Here is a 21,575-nt window from a genome sequence, read left to right on the forward strand (position 1 = left end):
AAGATGTTGCTGGCTTACTGTTAATGAAAAGGGTTAAGAAATGGGATAAGATTGAATGGAAATGAAAGGAAAGGAAGTGGGGATGTTTTTTTAAGGGGGGGCTCATCAAAAGACCCCCCCAAGTCTGCAAATCATCTAGTCTCTTTCTTCACGAACTTCAGTCATTGCAAGAAGAAAAACCCTGCCATCTCATATCAGACAAGTTAACTCAATTTCTGTTGAAGCCACTTATAATATCCATTGTATCCAAGATGGAGTTTGAACCCAGGTATTTCTACTAAAGGACATAAATAGTTCCCACTGTATTTTAAAGAGATGTGTTACTCATAATATCTCATAATGCTATAAAAGGAGCATGTTCATAAGCAAGATAATCTTGCTTATGAACATGCTCATGTTCATAAGCAAGATCATGCCTACCCATGTTCATAAGCAAACATGCCTACCCATCCCACCCACAGCATGTCGATGATGTTAAATCACAATGTTTGTACTTGATGTGATGAGGCATAGTAGGTTTCCAGTTTACTCTGTGGGCAGTGTCCATGGCATGGTCTGCTAGACCTGACTGTTAAGTGTGATGGTGGTTGCATTTATGATCTTCCAGTATACTCATAACAAATCAATCTGCAGGTGCATGGACCTTTACACCTGAAAATGAAAAAGGGAGGAGTTAGTCATTTGGGAAGTGAATAGGAGTAGCCAGTTTAATATAGGGGTTGAAAGCAGTGCGGAGATTATAGAGAATAAAACAATTACTCTAACCTACTACTGAAATCTGCATGCTGAGAGGGTTTTAGAATGGAGGGAAGATTATGTTATTACTTATGCTAAATTGTGGCCAACAGATAAGAAGGCATGGTAGATATGGTTAAGTTCACCCATAATAATGTCTGGTTAGAAAGAAAATGATAGCTCTCATAGCTAGGGTTTTAGTAAGACAATCCCTTCTATGGCTGGAGGGATTGTCTTAAGCATTCCTGACTGCATCCGTGTGTTCACGGGGCCAGTTTGCCTGCTTGGAGGATGAAAAACCCCAGATAAACTGGGGGGAAAATCCTGCTGTCCACACCCAAGACCGGCTAACTTGGTTATGTCTGAGGAAGATCCTTAAGCTTCTCACGTTGTCGACAGGAATCGAACCCAGGACACTCCTTTACCCAGGCATATGGTCGCGAAGCGCACAGCCAGGCTAACCGAGCAGACAGTAATACCATACTTTTGGGAAGGGAAAGTGATGTGGGCAATGTAGTTAAAAAGAAGATAAGTCATCAGTATATCTTAAGGTTTAAGACTGGCAAAGGTGTGTCAAGTAAATGTGTACAAATATATTTTCTACACTGAAAAAAAGATTGCATTTGGATTAGGGATTTCCTGATGTACCATATATGTTGGCATATAGGACGACCGGCATATAAGATGAGGCCTAAATTTTAGGTTAAGCTTATGTCAGTTGTATAAGACAACGCCCCAATTTCTGATTTCTTGTATTAATGCAACGTTAGGTATTGCTGTTATATCTGTTATTTTTATATCTATGCATATCTGTTATTTTTTTGCATAGCATAGATTTAGTATTTATGCAAATTACCCTAATGAGAAGTGATTAGCCCCAATTTTAATTAATTATTAATTTTGCATTTTTTTTTAAATTTTAGGATTATTAAAATTATTATCATTTAAAATCATGGAACCAGCAACAAAATGAAGAAAGTATGAAGCTTGATTTAAAATAAGAGTAATTGAAATGAACAAAGCAAACTAATAACTGTGCTGCTCCAAGAAAGTTTGACATAACTGAAAAGATGGTAAGAGAATGGAGGAAGAAAGAAGTTATTTTAAAAAAAATTGCCAAAAAAAAAAAAAAGTGCGATGAGAATGGGGATCATCCGATGGTCCCAACTAGAAAATTGCTGTTATACCAGGTGGTTTAACTTCTATGTTGCAACCACTAGACATCTGCTTGAACAAACCATTTAAAGATCACGTGCGAGAAGAGTGGAATAAGTGGATGTTCACTGGTGAAAAATAATTTACAAATGGTGGATCTATGCACGCTGCATCACTTGATGTGTTGTACAATTTTGTGATGAAAGCATGGAATAAAGTAAAAGTAGAGACTGTAGTAAAATAATTTAAAAAGTGTGGTATCTCTAATCTTATGGATGGTATGGAAGATGATCTGTCGTGGGACACTGATGACGATGAAAACAAAATCAATTCACCAGATGCAAACTGGGGGTCCATATGATGATCATTTAAACAATGAATCTGAAGAACTATTTTCAACAGATGAAGAAAATTAACATGAAAATTGAGGTTAATAATTATTATTTGTTTTTTAAGACTTACATTTATTTATATTTTTAATTAAATTTATGTAACAAAAAATTAATCTGATTTGTTTATAAACACTGCCTATTTTCTTATATAACAATGTATTGTAACTACCTAAATGTTCATGCAAGAAATTAAGCTTCCCTTTTTATACTCTCCGTAAAAGACGATCCATGATTTCAAGGAGTTTTCTGTAGTATTTGAGAGTAGTCTTATATGCCAACATATATGGTATCTAGAAAAGCAAGACTTTTTTTTGAAGTCTACAGTAAACTGTTTCTAGGGATACTTACCGACTGTTAAGGTGGAGGAGAAATGTGTCAAATGTGTTTGGACAATGTGGTTAAACAGAAAACACATAATCAGTGTATCTTAAGGTTTAAAAGTGGCATGGGTATGTTAAGAGAGCAAGGGTAAGGTGAAAAGAGAGAGAGAGAGAGAGAGAGCACCCACAGCAGTACTGTCTACCTGGCTGTCTATTTTGTTCTTCAAACTGAAGTAACCGTCATGGATGTCAAATTATGGAGATCTGTGATACTGGGGGAGGGGAGCACTTTTTAATAGTGATAAGATGTGATTCAAAACAAACTGACCATACTATCAAAATTATTCAAAATTAAATTTTGTATTAGATTAGACTTGAAATTGGTACATTTTTTTTTTTAATGTAAGAAAAGGTATGGACAGAGTTACTAATACTCACTATTCATTATCATCAATTTCCTGATATGTACCCCCGAAAGGGATATTCAGGTTACTATGATAACACTCCATGACTAAGTTTACATTATTATTAATCTCCTATCAACAATTTCCCTTCAAATTGGTCTATTACTTGTAAGCACTCCAATATGGTCATATTTAACATTTCGTTATAAGATAGTTCTGATTGAATCACGTTACCTAAACCTTGGTCTTCCTCTGGGTCTCTTTCCTGCCATCTTGCTATTAAATACCTGTTTTGCTAAACTTTTCTCACCCATTTTATTTAAGTAGCCATACCACCATAGATTAGCTATGCTTACACATTCTAGAATAGTAATAGTGTCAAGTTCCTTTCTAATATCTTCATTTTTAATATGATTCTGCCGTTAATGCCATTGGTTCATTCGACTAATTTTTCTCAGAACCCTCATATCTGTGGTCTCTAGTCGTTGATCAAATGCTTTATTTCTAACCCAACTCTCAGATGCATAATTTAAAACTGGTTTGAACACTGTCTTGTATTCTGCTATCCTGTATTCTGTTGTTTATAACCTGACATCTACACTAAAAACTGTGCCTAAATAGCTGAAATATTTTACTTGTTCTATAGGATCTCCATTCAGTAGGCAGTTGAAGTTTTCCATGTTCCTGCCTATTTTCATAGTTTTGGTCTTGTTATTACTGATTTTCATGCCAAATTTGTTACATGCATTTTTCAAATTAGTTAGAGAATCCTGGAGACTTGCACTAGATGGGTTTAGGCGTATAACAATTGCGTAAAACAAAGAGCTTAGTTTGACATCTCCAATTCTTATATCAGGTGTAATATCACTTTCTTTTATAATGTGATCCATATAGATGATGAATAAAAGTGGAGATAATGTGTATCCTTGTCCTACCCTTGATTTTACATCTAACCATCTTCCTGTATTTTTCAATTCTAACTGCTGACTGACAATTTAAATATAGACTATGTATTGTCTATATATTGTCTGTATAATGTTCTATTCATACAATTGTAGTGTTTTGAAAAGCTTTTCTCTGGGCACCTTATCATATGCCTTTTCCAGATCTATGAAACTTCAGTACAGATGTCATATTCCCACAATTTCTCAACTATTTGTCTTAAAGTGAAAATCTAATCTTCACAACCTCTATTTGGTCTGAACCTAGCTTGTTATTCTTCTTCAAGTTTCTCTTCCACAATCTTTCTCAACTGCTTTTCATGTATGCTTGCATAAATATTACCTACAACACTTAGTAGAGAAATTCCTCTGCAATTCTCACATTCAGCTTTATTCCCTTTTCTCACTATTCAATCAATGCATAAATTGTAATTAATTGTTTATATTTAAAAATATTTTATTAACTAATTTATTTCATTGTAATTATTTTTTAACATCTGGTAATACAGATGGAGCTATTCTTCTGCAGCTGATAGTGCATATAATATCATGCATTTTCAAGTGAACTGATGTTCACTTTTTTTGCGATTGTTTTCCTGTATCGAAAATGGCTATGAAACATAGCCAAAAATTCTACAAATAAAAAGATTTAAATTAACGTAAGTGATTCCATTATTAATTAGTTATAACAGACCATGCTAACTGTTTGGCTGATTTGAAGGAAGGAGGAAATTGATTGCACCTACATAGGGGTTGAAAATGATTATTTGGTTTATAGATTTTTGGTAATCCATATATCTGGAGCAAAGGAGAGAGGAACTTAAAAGGCTTAAGTTCTTCAATGAATTTGAAAAGCAAGGATGTTCATTTTTTTAAGTAATCGTTTTGTGCCTTTTTTTTTTTTTTTCTGGAAGTTAATGAAGCTATAATGTAGAGTTATCTATCTCTAAGTAAGGCATTCATTTTTATATTCACTAGTATTAAGGACTATAGTGGCATTGCCCTTATCTCTTCTCAAAATGAACATTTTTTTTTACCTTTTCACAGATAAAGGAAAGTGTTGCATTTCTTAATATGTTTATTCCTTATTTTTAAAAATTATTTTTTGGCAACAAATTCACCAAACCGTCTGGAAGAATGCACTAAAAGCTCTAGATTAAGAACATAGAACAGCTTTGTTTGTAGTGAGGTGAATGGCAGTGATCTGTTTCCGTAGCAGAGTAGAGAACTTTTTTTTTTTTTTTAATGAAATTTAATTTTAAACCTTAATGTAGGCCAGTATATCTACATTACTTGTAGAAGACTACCTGATTTAAATACCTAGATAAAATGTTATAATTACACCATGAATTATTATCAAGTGTTTAGTTAGCCTTAAAATGCTGATTAAAAGCATGCTACCAGTTTAATGACTCAAATGTTGTCTGTCAAAGAGATATCATCAGGATACAATATTAATAAAAACTAAATATACAAAAGAAATGCTTAACAAAGTAGAAATAATTTGGCTTCAAGCCTGAATTTCTAGGAAGGGCATCCTCTCCAGACACAAGTAGGAAACAATAGTTGTCAAAGAAGTCTAAGAATTATATTTGGGAGAGTTTTCATGTAACCATATTTGCTTAGGTTTGGGTTTAGTTGGTTTTTTAAGAGTAACTGCTAATTACAAATCTGTATTTGTACATGCTACAATCCATAATTGTGGCAGTAGATGCATATCTTATGATCTCCAAGACAGATGTCAAAAGATCTTCCAGTCTTTCCAAGAAAGAATTTAAGGAATTAATGAGAGTAATACAATCAAATGAAACAAATGGTATATGTGAATGCCAAAGTAACAAAAAGTAAAAGTAAAATGAAATCTAATTGCTTAAAAATGCAATGATTCATTTTAATAACACAAGACATTTGTGCTTATGCTCCAAATGAAGTTCTAAGTTGTTGTTGTTTTTTTATAAGAAATGAAACTCATCCTCATCAAATTCCTGCCATGTACCCTCAAGGGGTGTACAGGTTATGATAGTACTACATGAAAAATTTACATTATTACTAACTTCCTATCTACAATTTTCCTCCAAATTAGTCTGTTGCTTGTCAAAACTCCAAAATTATCAGATCCTATATTTCTATCATCTGAGGAACTTTATACAGTATCAATCCACCTATATCTTGGTCTTCCTCTGGGTCGTTTTCATGCCAACCTGGCAGAGAACACTTGTTTTGCTAATCTTTCTTCGCCCATTCTGTTTAAGTGACCATACCACCTGAGATTAGCTCTAACGCATTCCTGGATGCTGACAATGTCAAGTTCTTTCCTAATATCCTCATTTTTAATATGATATTGCCATTGATGCCACCTGTTCACACCTCTAATCTTTCTCAGGACTCTCATATCTGCGGTCTCTAGTCTTTGGTCAAGTGTTTTACTTCTGACCCAGCTCTCAGATCCATAAGTTAAAACTGGTTTGAATACTGTCTTGTATACAGCTAATTTAGTGTTCTGACTAATTTCTCTCTTATTTCATATAAATATATTTAATTGACTTCCTACCATACCAGCTTTGTTGATTCTGTTCTCTATTTCCATATTTAATTTACCATCTTCACTAAAAATCGTGCCTAAGTAGCTGAAATGTTTTACTTGTTCCACAGGTTCTCTGTTCAAAAAGCAGCTGATATTTTCAATGATTCTGCCTATTTTCATTGTCTTTGTCTTTTTATTGCTGACCTTCATAGCATATCTATTACAACAGTTATTCAATTTAGTCAAGGAATCTTGCAGACTTGTAGTGGATTTATTTAGAAGTATAACATCATCCGCATAAAGAAAGAGCTGGCATTCACATCTCCAATTTTGATATCATGTTTAATATCACTTTCCTTCATAATGTGATCCATACAGATAATGAATAACAGAGGAGATAATGAACATCCTTGTCTCACACCAGATTTAACATTAAACCATCTTCCTGTACTTCCTTCAATTCTAACCGCTGACTTACAACTCATATAAAGACTAAGTATTGCTTGATACAATGCCCCATTGACACCATATAACTGTAGCATATTGAATAGCTTCTCTCTTAGCACCTTGTCATATGCCTTTTCCAGATCGACAAAACTGAAATACAGATCTTCGTTATATTCCCATGCTTTCTCAACTATTTGTCGTAAAGTGAAATCTGATCCTGACAGTCTCTGTTTGGCCTGAATCCAGCTTGTTCTTCACCAAGCTTTTCTTCCACAATTCTTCTCAACCGTTTCTCAAGTATACTTACATAAATCTTACTAGGAACACTCAGTAGAGAAATACATCTGTAATTCTCACATACAGTTTTATTTCCCTTTTTATATATGGGTACTATGAGAGTTCTACTCCAATCATCAGGAATTCGTCCCTCTGTTCAGGCTTTCTGAACCATGCAGTACAGCCACTGTAAGACTTTTATACCACCATACTTCAGCATTTCTGGTCGAATATCATCTACTCCTGCTGCTTTTCCACATTTCAAGCCTTTGATGGCTTTTTCTACTTCAAGTATGGATATGTATTCCTGACTGTATGCCTGTTGAGTGTTTGTTTACCACTGTGTTATCACTGCTTGTTTCATTGAGCAATTTTTCGAAGTAATTACTCCATACTTCAAGGATATCCTTTTCTCCCAGTTTCATGTCACCTTTATCATCTCTAAAGTACTCTTACAATACTCTTTCCTCCATTTTTGAGCTTCTTCAACAACCTCCAGAATATCTTACCACCTTCTTGATATTTATTTTCTATGTTCTTGACAAAGTCCTCCAATGACTTTTGTTTAGCTAGTTTTACACAGTGTTTAGATTTCTTACATTTGTCTCTGTATTCTCTAAGAGCACAAGCAGACTTATTTGCCAGAAACTTTTGATATCCTTTCTTCTTTTCCTTCACTGCCTCTTTAACTTCCTGTGTTCACCATGGAGTTCTGATTTTTCTATCCTTGAATGTGTGGTCTGTCAGTAGGCTTGTTAGTTTATTTTATCCCTGATCACTCTACAAGACTAGTGTGTTATACATTTTCAAACCTGAATCTTTCGTAAGTAAGATTAACATAAATAAATAAACAGAACAATTTAAAAGAAAAGTCTGCATACTTGACATCTTTCTGACTGAGGTCGATCAGGATTATCACTGAAGTCTCCTATCACAGCAATATCTGAGACACAGGTGACACAATCTCTTAATTCAGTCAAATATTGAGAACCAAGTAAGCCCAACTCTTGATCAATCTGAATGAAAATCAAAAAATAAATAAACAACACAAATAAAGTAAAGAAAAATAATAAATAAATAAAATACTAACACTTATAGCTAGTACAAACACTAAAGCAAGCTTTAATTCAATAGTATAGACCAGGAGGTGTTCAACCCATCGATCGCGATTGACCGGTCGATTACAGAGCAATTTTTGGTTGATCTCTTGTGTATTCCTCCTTACTTATAAATTTAATTAAAACTGAAAACATAATATTTTATTTATCATTATTTTGTATTATTTTTAATTCGCTTTAAGTGTATTGCTATTGTTTATTTATTTTTCGTTAAAATTGTCAAATCAGTAATTTTCTTATAAGTCCGGGTAAATGAATTCATTTGGATTAGTGGAAGTCAAACAGCAAGCTGAGTGAATACAATTATAAGCAAAGTGTAAAAACTCGATTATAGCTTAAATATTAAATATTCCAAAGCACATTACATCAATTTTTTACTTAGGCTAAGTCCCATGTGAATATTGTAAAAAAATAAACTTTGTTTGTCTTGGTATAGTTTGTATTAGATGTTTTTGTAAATAACTCTTTTGAAGCTAACTGTATATACTGCTTTAATAAGAATGTGTTAGAGTGTTAAAAACAAAGGCAATGTTTTTGTTGCCGAAGCTGTACATAGCAGCATTAGAAAGATTATTATTGAAACTTGTATATATGAGAAAGGCTTGCAGGCTCCAAGTGTAAACATCTCTGAAGTCAGTCAGAAAGAGTTCAAACAACTTTCCGATGGCCGGCAACTTACAATCAAAAGAAAGTGGAGGAGAACAAAAGGCATGCCGAACTTGAAATTTAAGATGAAAGACTCCAATTCTTTGGGGATTGCCAAACTTCATGCGAGGTCTCAGAGGAGGCCTAATAAAAAGGGACTGAAGCAAAGCAGAAGGGGTCCCGGTTCCAGAATTGTTGTCAGAGAGGAGGCTGCCCGGTCCAGAGTCACCATCAGAGAGACTACCCAGATCCACGTTGCTTGAGAGAGGAGTTTCCCACTTCCAGAAAGGAGTTTCTCGGTTCGAGACATTGCTAGAGAGAGACTACTTCTAGGCCATAGACAAGGTTTCAAATTGCTGAAAGGAAGAGTTCCAATTGCCAGAGAAAAGTTTCCAGGCCAGGTTAATGTCAGACATTCAACAGTGTGTTGCATTTAATCGCATGGTATTTCAAGATTATTCAAGTAAAGAAGAACTTCTGAAAATTATACCATTATTGGGAAGGACTAGGGGAGAAGCCATTTTTTCGCCATTTGATGAATTTGTGAAACAACACAAACTTCCGCTTTTTAAACTTGTGTCTATTACTACTGATGGTGCTCCTGCAATGAAAAGTAATAAATCAGGCTTCATTTCATTATGTAAAAATGATAACAAATATCCAGATTTTTTAATGTATTATTCACCAACAAGTACTGTGTAGTAAAAGATTAAACACAAAAGATGTTTTGGATATTACATTTAAAATTGTAAGTTCTGTTCAAAGAAAAGCCCTGCAATGGCGGTTATTTAAATGACAGGCAGATGAAGATAGGGAACTTCTGTTGTACAATAATGTTCGCCGGCTCAGCAGAAGTCAATTTTTAGAAAGATTTCTTGTATTAATTAACGATATAAAAAATTTTATTGATAAAAAAGGAGATATTTCTCCACAATTGAATGATAACAGATGGTTGTTACACTTATCATTTTTAGTAGATTTCTGTATGAAATTAAGCAATTTAAATTTAGAGTTACAAGGTAGAGATAAAAAGTTAATTGACATGTTAAGTTCAATAAAAACTTTCCAACAATACTTACTTATATTAAAGAAAAATATAAATGACCGCAAATTTAGACATCTCCCACATTTATTAAAATTTTTTGAACAAAATCAAGAAATGCTTCGCTATGATTTTTAAAAGAATTTATTCGTGAAATAGCATTAGTTGAGGAAGAAATAAATTCAAGATTTAAAGATTTTAATAAAACTGAAATGATTGTATCTTTTATCAATAATCCATTTCAAGAAAACTTGAACATCACAGAAATTTCAAATAAAATTAGTGGGCTGTTTGATATAAACCAAGCTGAAGTAGAACTTGAGATAATAAACATTCAGAATAGTTTACATTTAAAATCAATAAACAATGAAGTCATTTGGAAGTATGCACATGAAAAATTCCCAATATTAACTGATATTGCGTGAAAAAATCTGCCGTGCTTCGGATCGACATACTTGTCAGAATCTGCTTTTTCAAATATGACCATCATAAAAAATCAATTAACAAACCAAATTACAAATGATCATTTGGATGATTGTCTGCGATTGGCCACTTCTTCATATCAACTTGACTATGAAAATATTGCGAGGTCCAAACAATGCCAAATTTCACATAAACTTTTTTTTTTTTTTTTTTTAATCAACCAGCATTTTCTATAACTTGTAAGTTTGTAATTAATCTGTTGTTTTTTTTAACTTTGGTTTTCCAAAGTAGAGAAATAAATATTTTATTCCATTATATTATTATTATTTTTTGTTGTATTAAAATAATTAAAAGTGATAAATAAATTTTTAAATACACAAATAAAGAAAGTTTTTAGTTGTGTATTTTTTTTAGTTGTTTATTTGTGTAATCAGATATCAGGTTGGGGGAACGTGATCTATATAAGAGAGTAGATCACCGAATAGCTTTTTATAGAAAAGTAGCTCGCGTTGTAAAAAAGGTTGAACGACAGTTCTCAAACTTCAGATATCCGTGTACCCCTTCCTAAATTTTCATTATTACAAAGTACTCCCTTATCAAAATAATAATAAATAAAAAGTATATTTCATTGTAAATGTCTATGTTATTTGAATTTAGATGTGTAAACAAAAAAATATGACTTATTATTAATAGAACAAAATTTATAAAGATACTATACATTTTTGCTTAATTTAAGTAATTTATCATCAATGAGAGGGATACAATATCAATGGTTTCTTGTTGCTTACAGCTACTTGTATCTGCTATATTGCTCTTTTTTGTGTGTTTTATAACTTCAGTCTTTAACCAATGATCCATACTTATGCATTTGAATGCTAAAAAAATTACTGCATTTACTCGAATAAAACTCACATTTGCAATTTTTTTCCCAAAATGAAAGCAAAATAATTGTGATGCAAGATATATGCAGGGATTTTTGGAAACTAAAGTTTTCAGAAAAAAACTGAAAATAGGTATGACTTACCAAGAAGCTCCTATTTGCCATCACTACTTCTGGCCTTGGGAGTGATTTCTTTGTGTGTCATCAAAGTTATCTACCCAAATAGCATCATCTTCTTTCTCATTATTTCAAGCAAAAATTACCAGTAATTTACAAGACTTGAGATATATAATGAACAATCCTTCACAAATGACTAATGAGAAGTGAAAGCAGAGCACGAAACAGACAGCAATTGTAGGCCACTAGAGACAGAGCAGCAATGAAGATGTGCATGTGATTGGTGTTGTATTAACAAAAGATTGCACAATCCAAAGACAAAAGCAAGCTGACAATTGAGTTGGTTCTCGTTTCAACAATTAAGTTGAAATGCTAATTCTCTTCAACCGAATTCCATATCTGAAACACATTCACTATATATTTGTTAGTTTTAACATGTTCACGATGGGGCGGTGTCAAACAAAACTATATGTTGCCAGTGCAGCATATGGTTCTGTTGAGTCTATACAGCAGTTTCTGTGCGACGGGACATGTGATTCATTAATTAGTGCCGTTTTTAACCCAGTTGTCTCTAATTGCACTATTTGTTGAGAAATATATTACACAGCCTGCAAATGTATCTGTACCTTATTCAGGGACATAATAAAACTGTTTTTCATGCATCTGCAGTATAGTAGCTGTTGCGGAGGGTGTATTATTTACCACAGGAAGCGAGCTACTATCGCCTTGACATGAACATCGGGGCGATAGTAACTCGCAATTTGAGTAGGAGAATTCATACATAATATAATTTAATACATATATATATATATTCTCCCCCTCCTCAATATATATATATATATATATATATATATATATATATATATATATAATTTATTAAGAAATATACACATTTAAATTAATTCTTTTTTTCTTAATAATGATTCCATGCGTTAATGATGCATAGCTGAAAATTGCCATGTACTCCCTGAAGACCTTTCACGTACCCCCAGGGTATGCTTACCACTCTTTGAGAAACACTGTACTAGGGGTTCAAGAGTGCTCAATCTAGTAATTGCATCTGAGAATTTGTCTATAACAAACATGATGATACTGCCACCAATTGGCGAGAATGATCATATGGTCTTGATGGGTGGTGGCTAAATGTGTGGAATTTTCAATTAAGATGAGGTGCATGTGGAATTACAGAGCTAGTAAGTATGACAAGCATAGGAGATTGCTTGGATCAGTGCCATGGCATGCAAAACTCCATGTTGATAGTGCATGGTAAGTGGTAAAGGAGTGTTTGAGGGAGGTAATGGCAGACTGCATACCTAGAGTCAGGAGAGTAAAATTAAGTGGAAGTTAAATGGATGAATATCATCATTCAGCTGGAGCGGTAAAAAAGAAACAATTGTGGAGGGAATATAAGGAGAAAAGTGACCTGCAAGCACATGAACAGTATAAGGCACAGGCCAGAAGGTTAACTAGTGTAGTAAGAAAGGCAAAAGCAGATGAAAGGAAGTTAGCAATGCAGGCTAAAAAGAGAATCCCAAACAATTCTTTCAATATACTTCAAGTAAAAGAAAGAACATATATGGCAGAATGATTTTAATGAATGCCGATGGCAGAGAGGTAACTGAATCAGTCAAAATAGTAGAATTACTAAGTTAACACTTTGCAAGAGTATATCATCCAGGTGGTGATATTGCAAGAATGAGAGAGCCAAAGGCTTATAGAGAAACGGAGGTAAATGAAATGGAGATGCATAGCATATTACAGAACCTTAATGTGAATACAGCTGTGGAATTGGATGGTCAACTTTTACATGAAGTGGTGAGGGAATTGTCAGTATCCTTGACCATGTTTAATCTAAGTCTCAGCTCTGGGTTAGTTCCGAGGAGATGGAAAGAGGTGAAAATAGTTCCACTGCATAAAGGAGGCCCCAAGACTAATGTAGCAAATTACCGACTAATCAGCATATCAGGAGTTGTTGTCAAAGTATTGGAAAAGTTGGTCAAGAGCAAAATACAGGAATAGATAGATGCAAATGGGATACTGTGTGTGTGTGTGGGGGGGGGACAGCATGATTTTGTGAAGGGTAGGTCATGCCTCAGTAACTCGCTCACATTTATAATGCAGTGATAACTGAGTTGGATAAAGGTAATGGATTTATAGTGATACTGCTGGACTTTGCAAAGGCCTTTGATCACATGGAATTCTAATCAATAAACTGCAGCACATGGGGATGGATATAGGGATTGGATAGGAGTGTAACTGATGGAGAGATATCAGAGAGTAGTTCATTCAGGAGTAGAGCCACTAGTTATAGGCATGCTGCATTCTGTTCTTGGACTGCTACTATTTAATTTATTCATTAACAATATAGGAAAGGATTTGAGAGGAACTGTTCAGTTATTTGCTAATGATGTAAGGTTGGGTAGAGCAAAAATTAATACAGATTATGTCAAAATTTTGGAAGATGATTTGGAGAGATTGGCAAACTGGACAAAGAAGAATGGATGTCAGTTTAATGTGGCAAAGTGTAAGTTTATGCATTTTGGGGCAAAAAAATTACCTACTGTATACCACATTGTTGGAACTACTCCAGGAAATTGAAGATGCCAGAGACTTGGAAGTGTTAGTGGACAGAGAGCAAAAGGGCTAAAGCAGCTCATCAGATCGCTTGGTTACTGAAAAATACTTTGATAAGCAGAAAGCAGGTTATTGTTCCTCTTTATCAAGCCTTGATAAGACCTCATCTTGACTACTGAGTGCGATCTGGGCACCAAGATTTCTTGGTGATGATGAGGAGACGGAGAGGATTCAGAGGTGAGCGACCAAGATGGTAGCAGGTCTATGGAATGAACCTTACAAGAACAGGTTGAAGTTTTGTGGGTTACAAAAACTGCTTAATAGGCAGAAAAGAGGTGACATGATTGAGAAATACAAATTACTGAAAGGTTTTTAGATTAATTCAGAAAAAAGTTTTGAGAACAGATGTGGTGACGGGAGAACTAGGGGCCATCCATGGAAACTGAGTAAAAGTGTAGTTAGCAAGAGTGTTAGAACTAGATTTTTTTTTTGCTTGGAGAGTAGTGAATGGGTGGAATAGATTGCCAGAGTCTGTTGTGAGTGATGTGACTGAATGAGTTCAAAGCAAAGTATGATAGATACTGTACAAATGTTGGACAGTTCTTGACATGATGTTTAGGGACTCCCTCGATAAGTCTAAGGACTCCTTGGTGTTGCCCGTAATAATAATGAAATCATCTGCTTACTTCAGTGAAAGGCAAATATAATTATAGGCAATGTTAATTATAGGGAATGTAGGAAACCAGTTGTTTATACAAAAGGGCTGCTGAGGAGAATAGCTTTTCTTTGCAACAGCTAAAATAAAAAGAAGATATTCAAAAGTACTGTTAGTTTCAAATTTAATTTTGTTTATGAAATAATAATTGATTTATAAAATTATTTATTTCTTAACTTTACTACACCAAACTGAAGCTTTCTAGACTTTTTCTTTAAACTATATATATATATACACACACAGTCGGGTCTCTTTTTATGTGGTAGATACGTTCCACAGAAAACCACATATAAAAAAGTGCACAAATAAGGCCTAACTTACGTTGAAAAATTAGGGATATGTTCCATAATTTTCTAACACATCCACAATGAATTAAAATAAACCTTAATCGCATAAAAAAGGTTGATGAAAATGAACAAAAGGAGGGGAAAACTATCAGCACACAGGAGAAAAGTCTGCATTCACTCATAAGTACTTATAATATTATAAATTTTCAGTGATCAGAATGGGACATGTCAATGAAAATCAGCACAAATTAATTTAATGATGTTTATGTTTAATTGATGTTTAATTATTAATTAATAATAAAAATCAGCTAAATTAACAATTAATTATTAATTAATACATTACAAAATAACCAAGGTGTTCCATGAAAATTTCAGGTGAAGTGTTCAGTTGTAGAAAAAGTTTGGGAAATGCTGGATTATCCTATTATCAGAATGGATTCTCCTTCTGTTGACATGCACAGAAGTGTCGAAAGGTCTGGTATCTTGAAGTTATGCACCGCATAACTTCAAATCCGCATAAAAAGAGACCTGAGTGTATATATATGCATCCACCTCTCCATCACTGTCAAGGAATCTTAAAACACTGCAGGTATTCCTGAATAGCAATATTATAATCAATAATGACAATAATAGAGATTTATTATCATCATACAGAATATTAATGATTATATATAATAGTAATGATATCAGTAAACACAGTTAATATCAATTATACTCCATCATTCCAAAGCCAATATTGAGGTTATACGAAGATGTTTGAAGGTGTCATTGAAATCAAAACAACAATAAACGACTGTAATAGATGTAAACATTTCATTAATATAGTGTGATTACTATATTGAATTTTCAATGGAATATGAAAATAGCAAGTTTATACGACATTATTAGCTAAGCAGGCAAAAGTAAACCCAAAAGTTTTTTCATTATGTAACAAGTAAGAGGAAAAATTTCTATGGTAGGATGACTTTAAACAATGCTCATGGTAGGAAGTGACAGAGGCAAAATAAATAGTTGAGTTGCTGAGTGATCATTTTGCAAAAGTGTATTATCCAGGTGGTTTTACAGTTGCTGATGTTACAGAGATCATATCAACATTGAGATAGATGAACAGGAGGTGTTTAGCATATAGAAAAATATGAAAGTGAACACAGTAGTGGGTCTGGATGGCATGTCAGATCATGTACTGCATGAATATGCAAGAAAATTGGCATTGCCTCGTGATGAAAATGTTTAATCGAGGTCTCAACTTTGGCACAGTTCCAGGGGAATGAAAACAACGTAAGTTATTGCATAAAGGTGCCACCAAGACAGAGCTAGCAAACTATAGACCACTTAATATATCAGGAGTGGTTGTTCAAGTATTGGAAAAGTTGGTTACAGGCAAAATTCAACAGTGGGTGGATAGAGATGCAATACTCAATAGTGGGTGGCATGGCTTTGTAAAGGGTAGGTCCTATTTTAGTAATTTATTCGCATTTTATAATTGGATAAAGGAAATGGCTACACCATGATATTGCTGGACTTTGCAGAGGCCTATGACAGAATACAACATGGAAAACTATTACAAAAATTGGAGCAAATGGGAATTGATATGAAGCTATTAGAATGGACAGGGAGACAGAGAGACACAAGAGAGTAACATATGGTGGAGTGGAATCTAGAAGAATGAAGATGACTAACAGAATGTCTCAGGTTTCTGTACTAGGGCCACTACTCTTTAATTTGTATATCAATGATACAGGAAAAAATTTAAGAGGGGATATTCAGTTGTTTGCTCATGATGCAAAACTAGGAGAGTAATAGTTAATAAAAGGTGATGTAGATATCTTGCAGGATGATTTAAATAAATTGGCATTACAGGAAAAGGATAATGTTGTTCGTACTGGATTGCAGGAAATGGCTAGGAACTTCGAGAATAATGGATGATAGAGAGTTGAAGTTCAGAGAGGACATACTGCAAAACTATGCCTTCTGAACATGGCCTTAAAATGGCCATGTTCAGAGCAATGGCCTTATAAAGAAGGATAATGATGCCGTAATTCGGCCACATCATGACTACCGAGCACAGATTTGGTCACCTAGGTTGTCTAGTGACCAGGAGGTTTTAGAGAAGATTCAGAGATAAGCGACTAAACTGGTGACAGCTTTGTGAAATGCTCCCTGTGAGGATAGGCTGAAGGTTTGTGGATTACAAAATTTAGTTAACAGGCAGAAACAAGGGGGGATATGATAGAAACTTTGAAGATATTAAAGGGGCTTTATAAAACTGATCAAAAGAAATTTTTCAATACATGACAAATAGCCAGAGAACTAGCAGCCATTGTGAAATCTGTGTAAGAGTATGGTTAGTAGGGATGTGCAGAACAGATTTTTTGCATGGAGAGCAGTGATGGCCCCTAAAATAGCTCAAAGGATTACTTGGATGTTGAAAAACATGCTAACAAGTAAAGATAGGGAAGTTATTATCCCTCTTTATAAGGCCATGATTCAGATACATCTTGACAACGGAGCACCTGGGTTTCCTGGTGACCAGGAAGTGGCAGAGAGGATTCAGAGATGAGTGACAAAGCTGGTGATGTGCAGAACAGATTTTTTGCATGGAGAGTGGTGAATGAGTGGAATGGATTGTCAGAATTAGTTGCGAGTTTCCTGACATTGAATGAGTTTAAGGAGAGATGTAATAGGTTTTGTGTGTATAATAGTTAGTTAGTTCAAGTCTCTCACAATGAGTTCAAACTCCATGGAGATACCATATAATAATAATATTAATCATAATAATAATTATTATTATTATACAAAACCATCTTTAGGGCTGTCCGCGCAGTTAGCCTAGTGGCTATGCGCTTCGCAACCATATGCCTGGGGAAGGAGTGTCCTAGGTTCGATTCCCGTCGGTGACGTGAGGAGCTGAAGGATCTTCCTCAGCCATAGCCAAGTTAGCCAGTCTTGGGCGTGGACAGCAGGGTTTTTTCCTCAGTTTATTCTGGGGTTTTTCATCCCGCAAAACAGGCAAAATGGCCTTGAATACTTAACACTACAGGCCATAGGATATACTGGGGCATAGGACTGACCACCTTATCCTGTAAACGGATTGAGGTCCGATGATCAATGGACCCTCGACACCACAAGGTAAAAGAGGGTATAAAGAAGATGAGATGATGAGATCTTTAGGGCTACATGGTATGCCAAATGTTTTATATCATATGAAAGGTTGTTTAATAAATAATGTGGAATTATGTAGTGTAGTGGATTATGTATAATTAATGTAATTATTATAATTATAGTTATTATATTATAAAGAATAAATTTTAAATGACCCAACTAGTTTCAGCCTTTTACAGCCTTCTTCAGGTATTCACTAAAGGTAGAACAGAAGTTACAAAAACTGAGAATTACAGGCAAAAAATGCAATACATAATTGACACAAAAATGTTGTATTTTTCAAGTTGTTCTAACTAACATGCTATTGTTTGTTGTATGCGTGCTTGCAGGTTCTCGTGAGCGCCAGTATTGAACAACTGCAGTATGGCTATCAGGGATGTTATAACTCAAATTGCTGTTCAAATATCCAGGTGTTTACATGTTATGGTGCGATCGTAATATTCCTTATTTTGGACAGACTAACAAATCAGTTGAACTGCGTATTGAGGAGCATAAGAGAGACATCTCCTATAAAAGATCACATGTATCTGCGCTATCCAGTCATGTTCTTTTCTCTAATAACCCTCTGTGACTATCTACAGAGTCACTCAGTTTGCTGGGATAAATCCGAAAACATTTTCCGCTGTAGTGATGAGTTTGAAAGGAAAATCGTGGAGTCCAGAGAAATCCTCCTTAATCCTGAACATCAATTTGAGTTATAACATCCCTGATAGCCATACTGCAGTTGTTCAATATTGGTGCTCACGAGAACCCGCAAACGCGCATACAATAAACAATAGCATGTTAGTTAGAACAACTTGAAAAATACAATTTTTTTTGTGTCAATTATGTATTGCATTTTTTGCCTGTAATTCTCAGTTTTTGTAACTTCAATTTCTTATTACTGTGTTCTACCTTAAGTGAATACCTGAAGAAGGCTGTAAAAGGCTGAAACTAGTTGTATCATTATCATTAAAATTTATTCTTTATAATGTATCATTATAACCGAGTAGAAGATCAAGAATATATATATATATATTCATTTTTCTAAATTAACTGACTTAAAACCCGAGAATTATAACACAATGACATTTATTTGAAAAAACGCAACATGTTTCGTCAAGAATGACTTCATCAGGCGATAAGAACATAGAAAGATATTAAAAGACACTTAAATTAACATTGACACACTCTAAAGCTATACAATTATAAAGCCATAATATTCGACTGTAAATTACAGTTATTATGAGCTTGAACTACAGTTCGAGTTAAAGTTCTATTGTTGTACACCTGTGCGTGTGTGGAATCACACGATCTCCAGTATCTAATAGTAGAGTTGAAAGAGTCAGGCAAATTATAGCTAAGATTATTATTCAAATGAAAAGGGTCCAAGGTGATTTCTTTTGACTCGACAATGCGGCGTTCTACCTCATCATGGCAGATGTATAGGTTTGAAGTTGGTGTCCAATTTATTTCATGTTGGTGGCTTTCGTTGTTCGTGTTTATTGAAAGCAAGACATGGCCTGACAGAGCAGTTGCTCTGGTTTTTTTATAAGCATTGTCGTGCTGGTGCTCTTCGAGACGTAGTAAGATGGATTTCTCTGTCTGCCCATAGTAAGGCTTTCCGCATTCACAAGTGACCTTGTATACACCTGGGAATTGTAGAAGGTTGTAAGGTTGTTTATAGTTGTTGAAGCGTGATCTTATTTTTGGCAGAGTCGAGAAGCACGTTTTTATGTTAAACTTCTTTAGAATTCTACTCAGCTTTTTGGATAGTGTGCTGATATATGGCAAGACGATATCTTTGGAGTCGTCCTGTGTCTCTACATTGCTACGTTGACGGCGGGATAATTGGTTGTTAATATTTTTTAGAGAGTAGCCATTGTTTTTATATATATATATATATATATATATATATATATATATACATACAAATGCTGCAAACTAAACGAGGCTGTGATATAATAATATTTAGCCAAAATAAATTAGAAGTAATAGAAATAAACTATAAAGTAGAATTTGCAGAAAATATATGCATTGAAATTAAAAATATCAAATAATACAACTCTTGATATTAAACACAATGTACAGACCACCCAATTTAAGCACCACAAAATTTCTAGATGAATTAAACAGATGGCTTTCTACAGATGGAAGAAGGCATCTCAAAATACCTGATAATAATAGGGGACATAAATACAGTCATCCCCCAACTTACGTCAGGGTTCCGTTCCATCTGGCAGGACGTAAGTCAATACATTAAATCAGGGCTGTCCAAAGCACGGCCAGCCTGTGGGTTTTGATTTTCACGAGAAAAAAAAATTAAATTGACAATTTGAATCTAATGCGTATTAGATATTTTAATTCTATCACTATTCGATAATCTCGATGTTGGTAATTTTATTTGGTGCTTTTACATCACTATATACCCACATGTTTTTCAAATATTAGATGTGGCAAAGAATCGTTCTTACATTGTTTTGTTCCAAAGCGCATGCGCAGGGTGCTGATGGGGAACGTGAGCGCACAATTAGTGTTGTTCATTTGTTTAGCTTTCGAGGTTGTGTCGCTGCTGCTAACCAAATTACTAGATATGCATTGTGATGCAGATTATTAGCTTTCCTCTTTTCTCCAAATTTTCCCAAAATACTTTTGTGTCTGACAATCATTGCCTACTCTGCTATTTAGATCCCCAACAAGGACCAACTTTTTCATTGTGTCAGTTGATTTCTCTAAATCCTCAAAAAATTCCTCCACTTCTACTTGAGTAGAACCTTCTGTGGGACCATAGGGATGAATAATTCTCATTGTCCAGTTCCCCATTCTGATATTTGCCCACATCACTCTACTTGAGACTGCCTGCAATTCAAGAAGATTAGCCTCCTATTTAGTGTTGAATACTATGGCTACTCCTGCTTTTCCTTGATTGTCATTGCCTGAATATAACATTTTGTATTTATTACTCAGAAAGATCTCACCAGTTTTTCTCTTTTTTGTTTCAGTCATCCCTATTATGTCGATCTGGTAGTTATCTAATTCCTCAGCTAGCTCAATTTCTTTGCCATTCAGGCTTCTTATGTTGATAGTACAGATCTTTAACTCTGGTGATGTTGAGTTGGGGTGTGTTTTCAGATTTGTTCCAGTAGCTGACTTTTTGCTGTTTCCTGACGAAAACAACGGGGACCTTGTTTAATCGGGCAATGCCCCAGCCGGCATGAAATTTTGTCATGTTGCACCATCATTTTGTATTTTGGTTTAAGCCAATAAGAATACAATTTGTTCGGCTAAATCCCAAATTGCCAGCCCATTCTCATCCGTTCAGTATCGAGGCAGACACCCAACAGGGTGCATCACGAGAAGGTGAGAACTGGACATTAGGTCAGAAGCCCTGGTTGGTTCTCCGCAATCCTTTAAAAGCTATGTGGAGGTCTCCTCTCAG

General features: G+C 34.6%; 1 protein-coding gene across 1 annotated transcript in view; it reads right to left on the reverse strand.

The window, feature by feature from the left end:
• LOC150098142 (snRNA-activating protein complex subunit 3-like) overlaps positions 1 to 21,575 on the reverse strand; it is a 131,353-nt gene that overhangs the window by 61,155 nt on the left and 48,623 nt on the right. The window contains exon 5 of the mRNA XM_090406543.1: positions 8,076 to 8,210. Coding sequence (XP_090262669.1) covers positions 8,076 to 8,210 — 135 coding nt within the window. The remainder of the gene's footprint in view (positions 1 to 8,075; positions 8,211 to 21,575) is intronic.

This window comes from Typopeltis vanoorti, chromosome 16 (genome assembly GCF_054136105.1).
Source record: "Typopeltis vanoorti isolate ZY-2024b chromosome 16, IOZ_Tvanoo_1.0, whole genome shotgun sequence".
Taxonomy (NCBI): domain Eukaryota; kingdom Metazoa; phylum Arthropoda; class Arachnida; order Uropygi; family Thelyphonidae; genus Typopeltis; species Typopeltis vanoorti.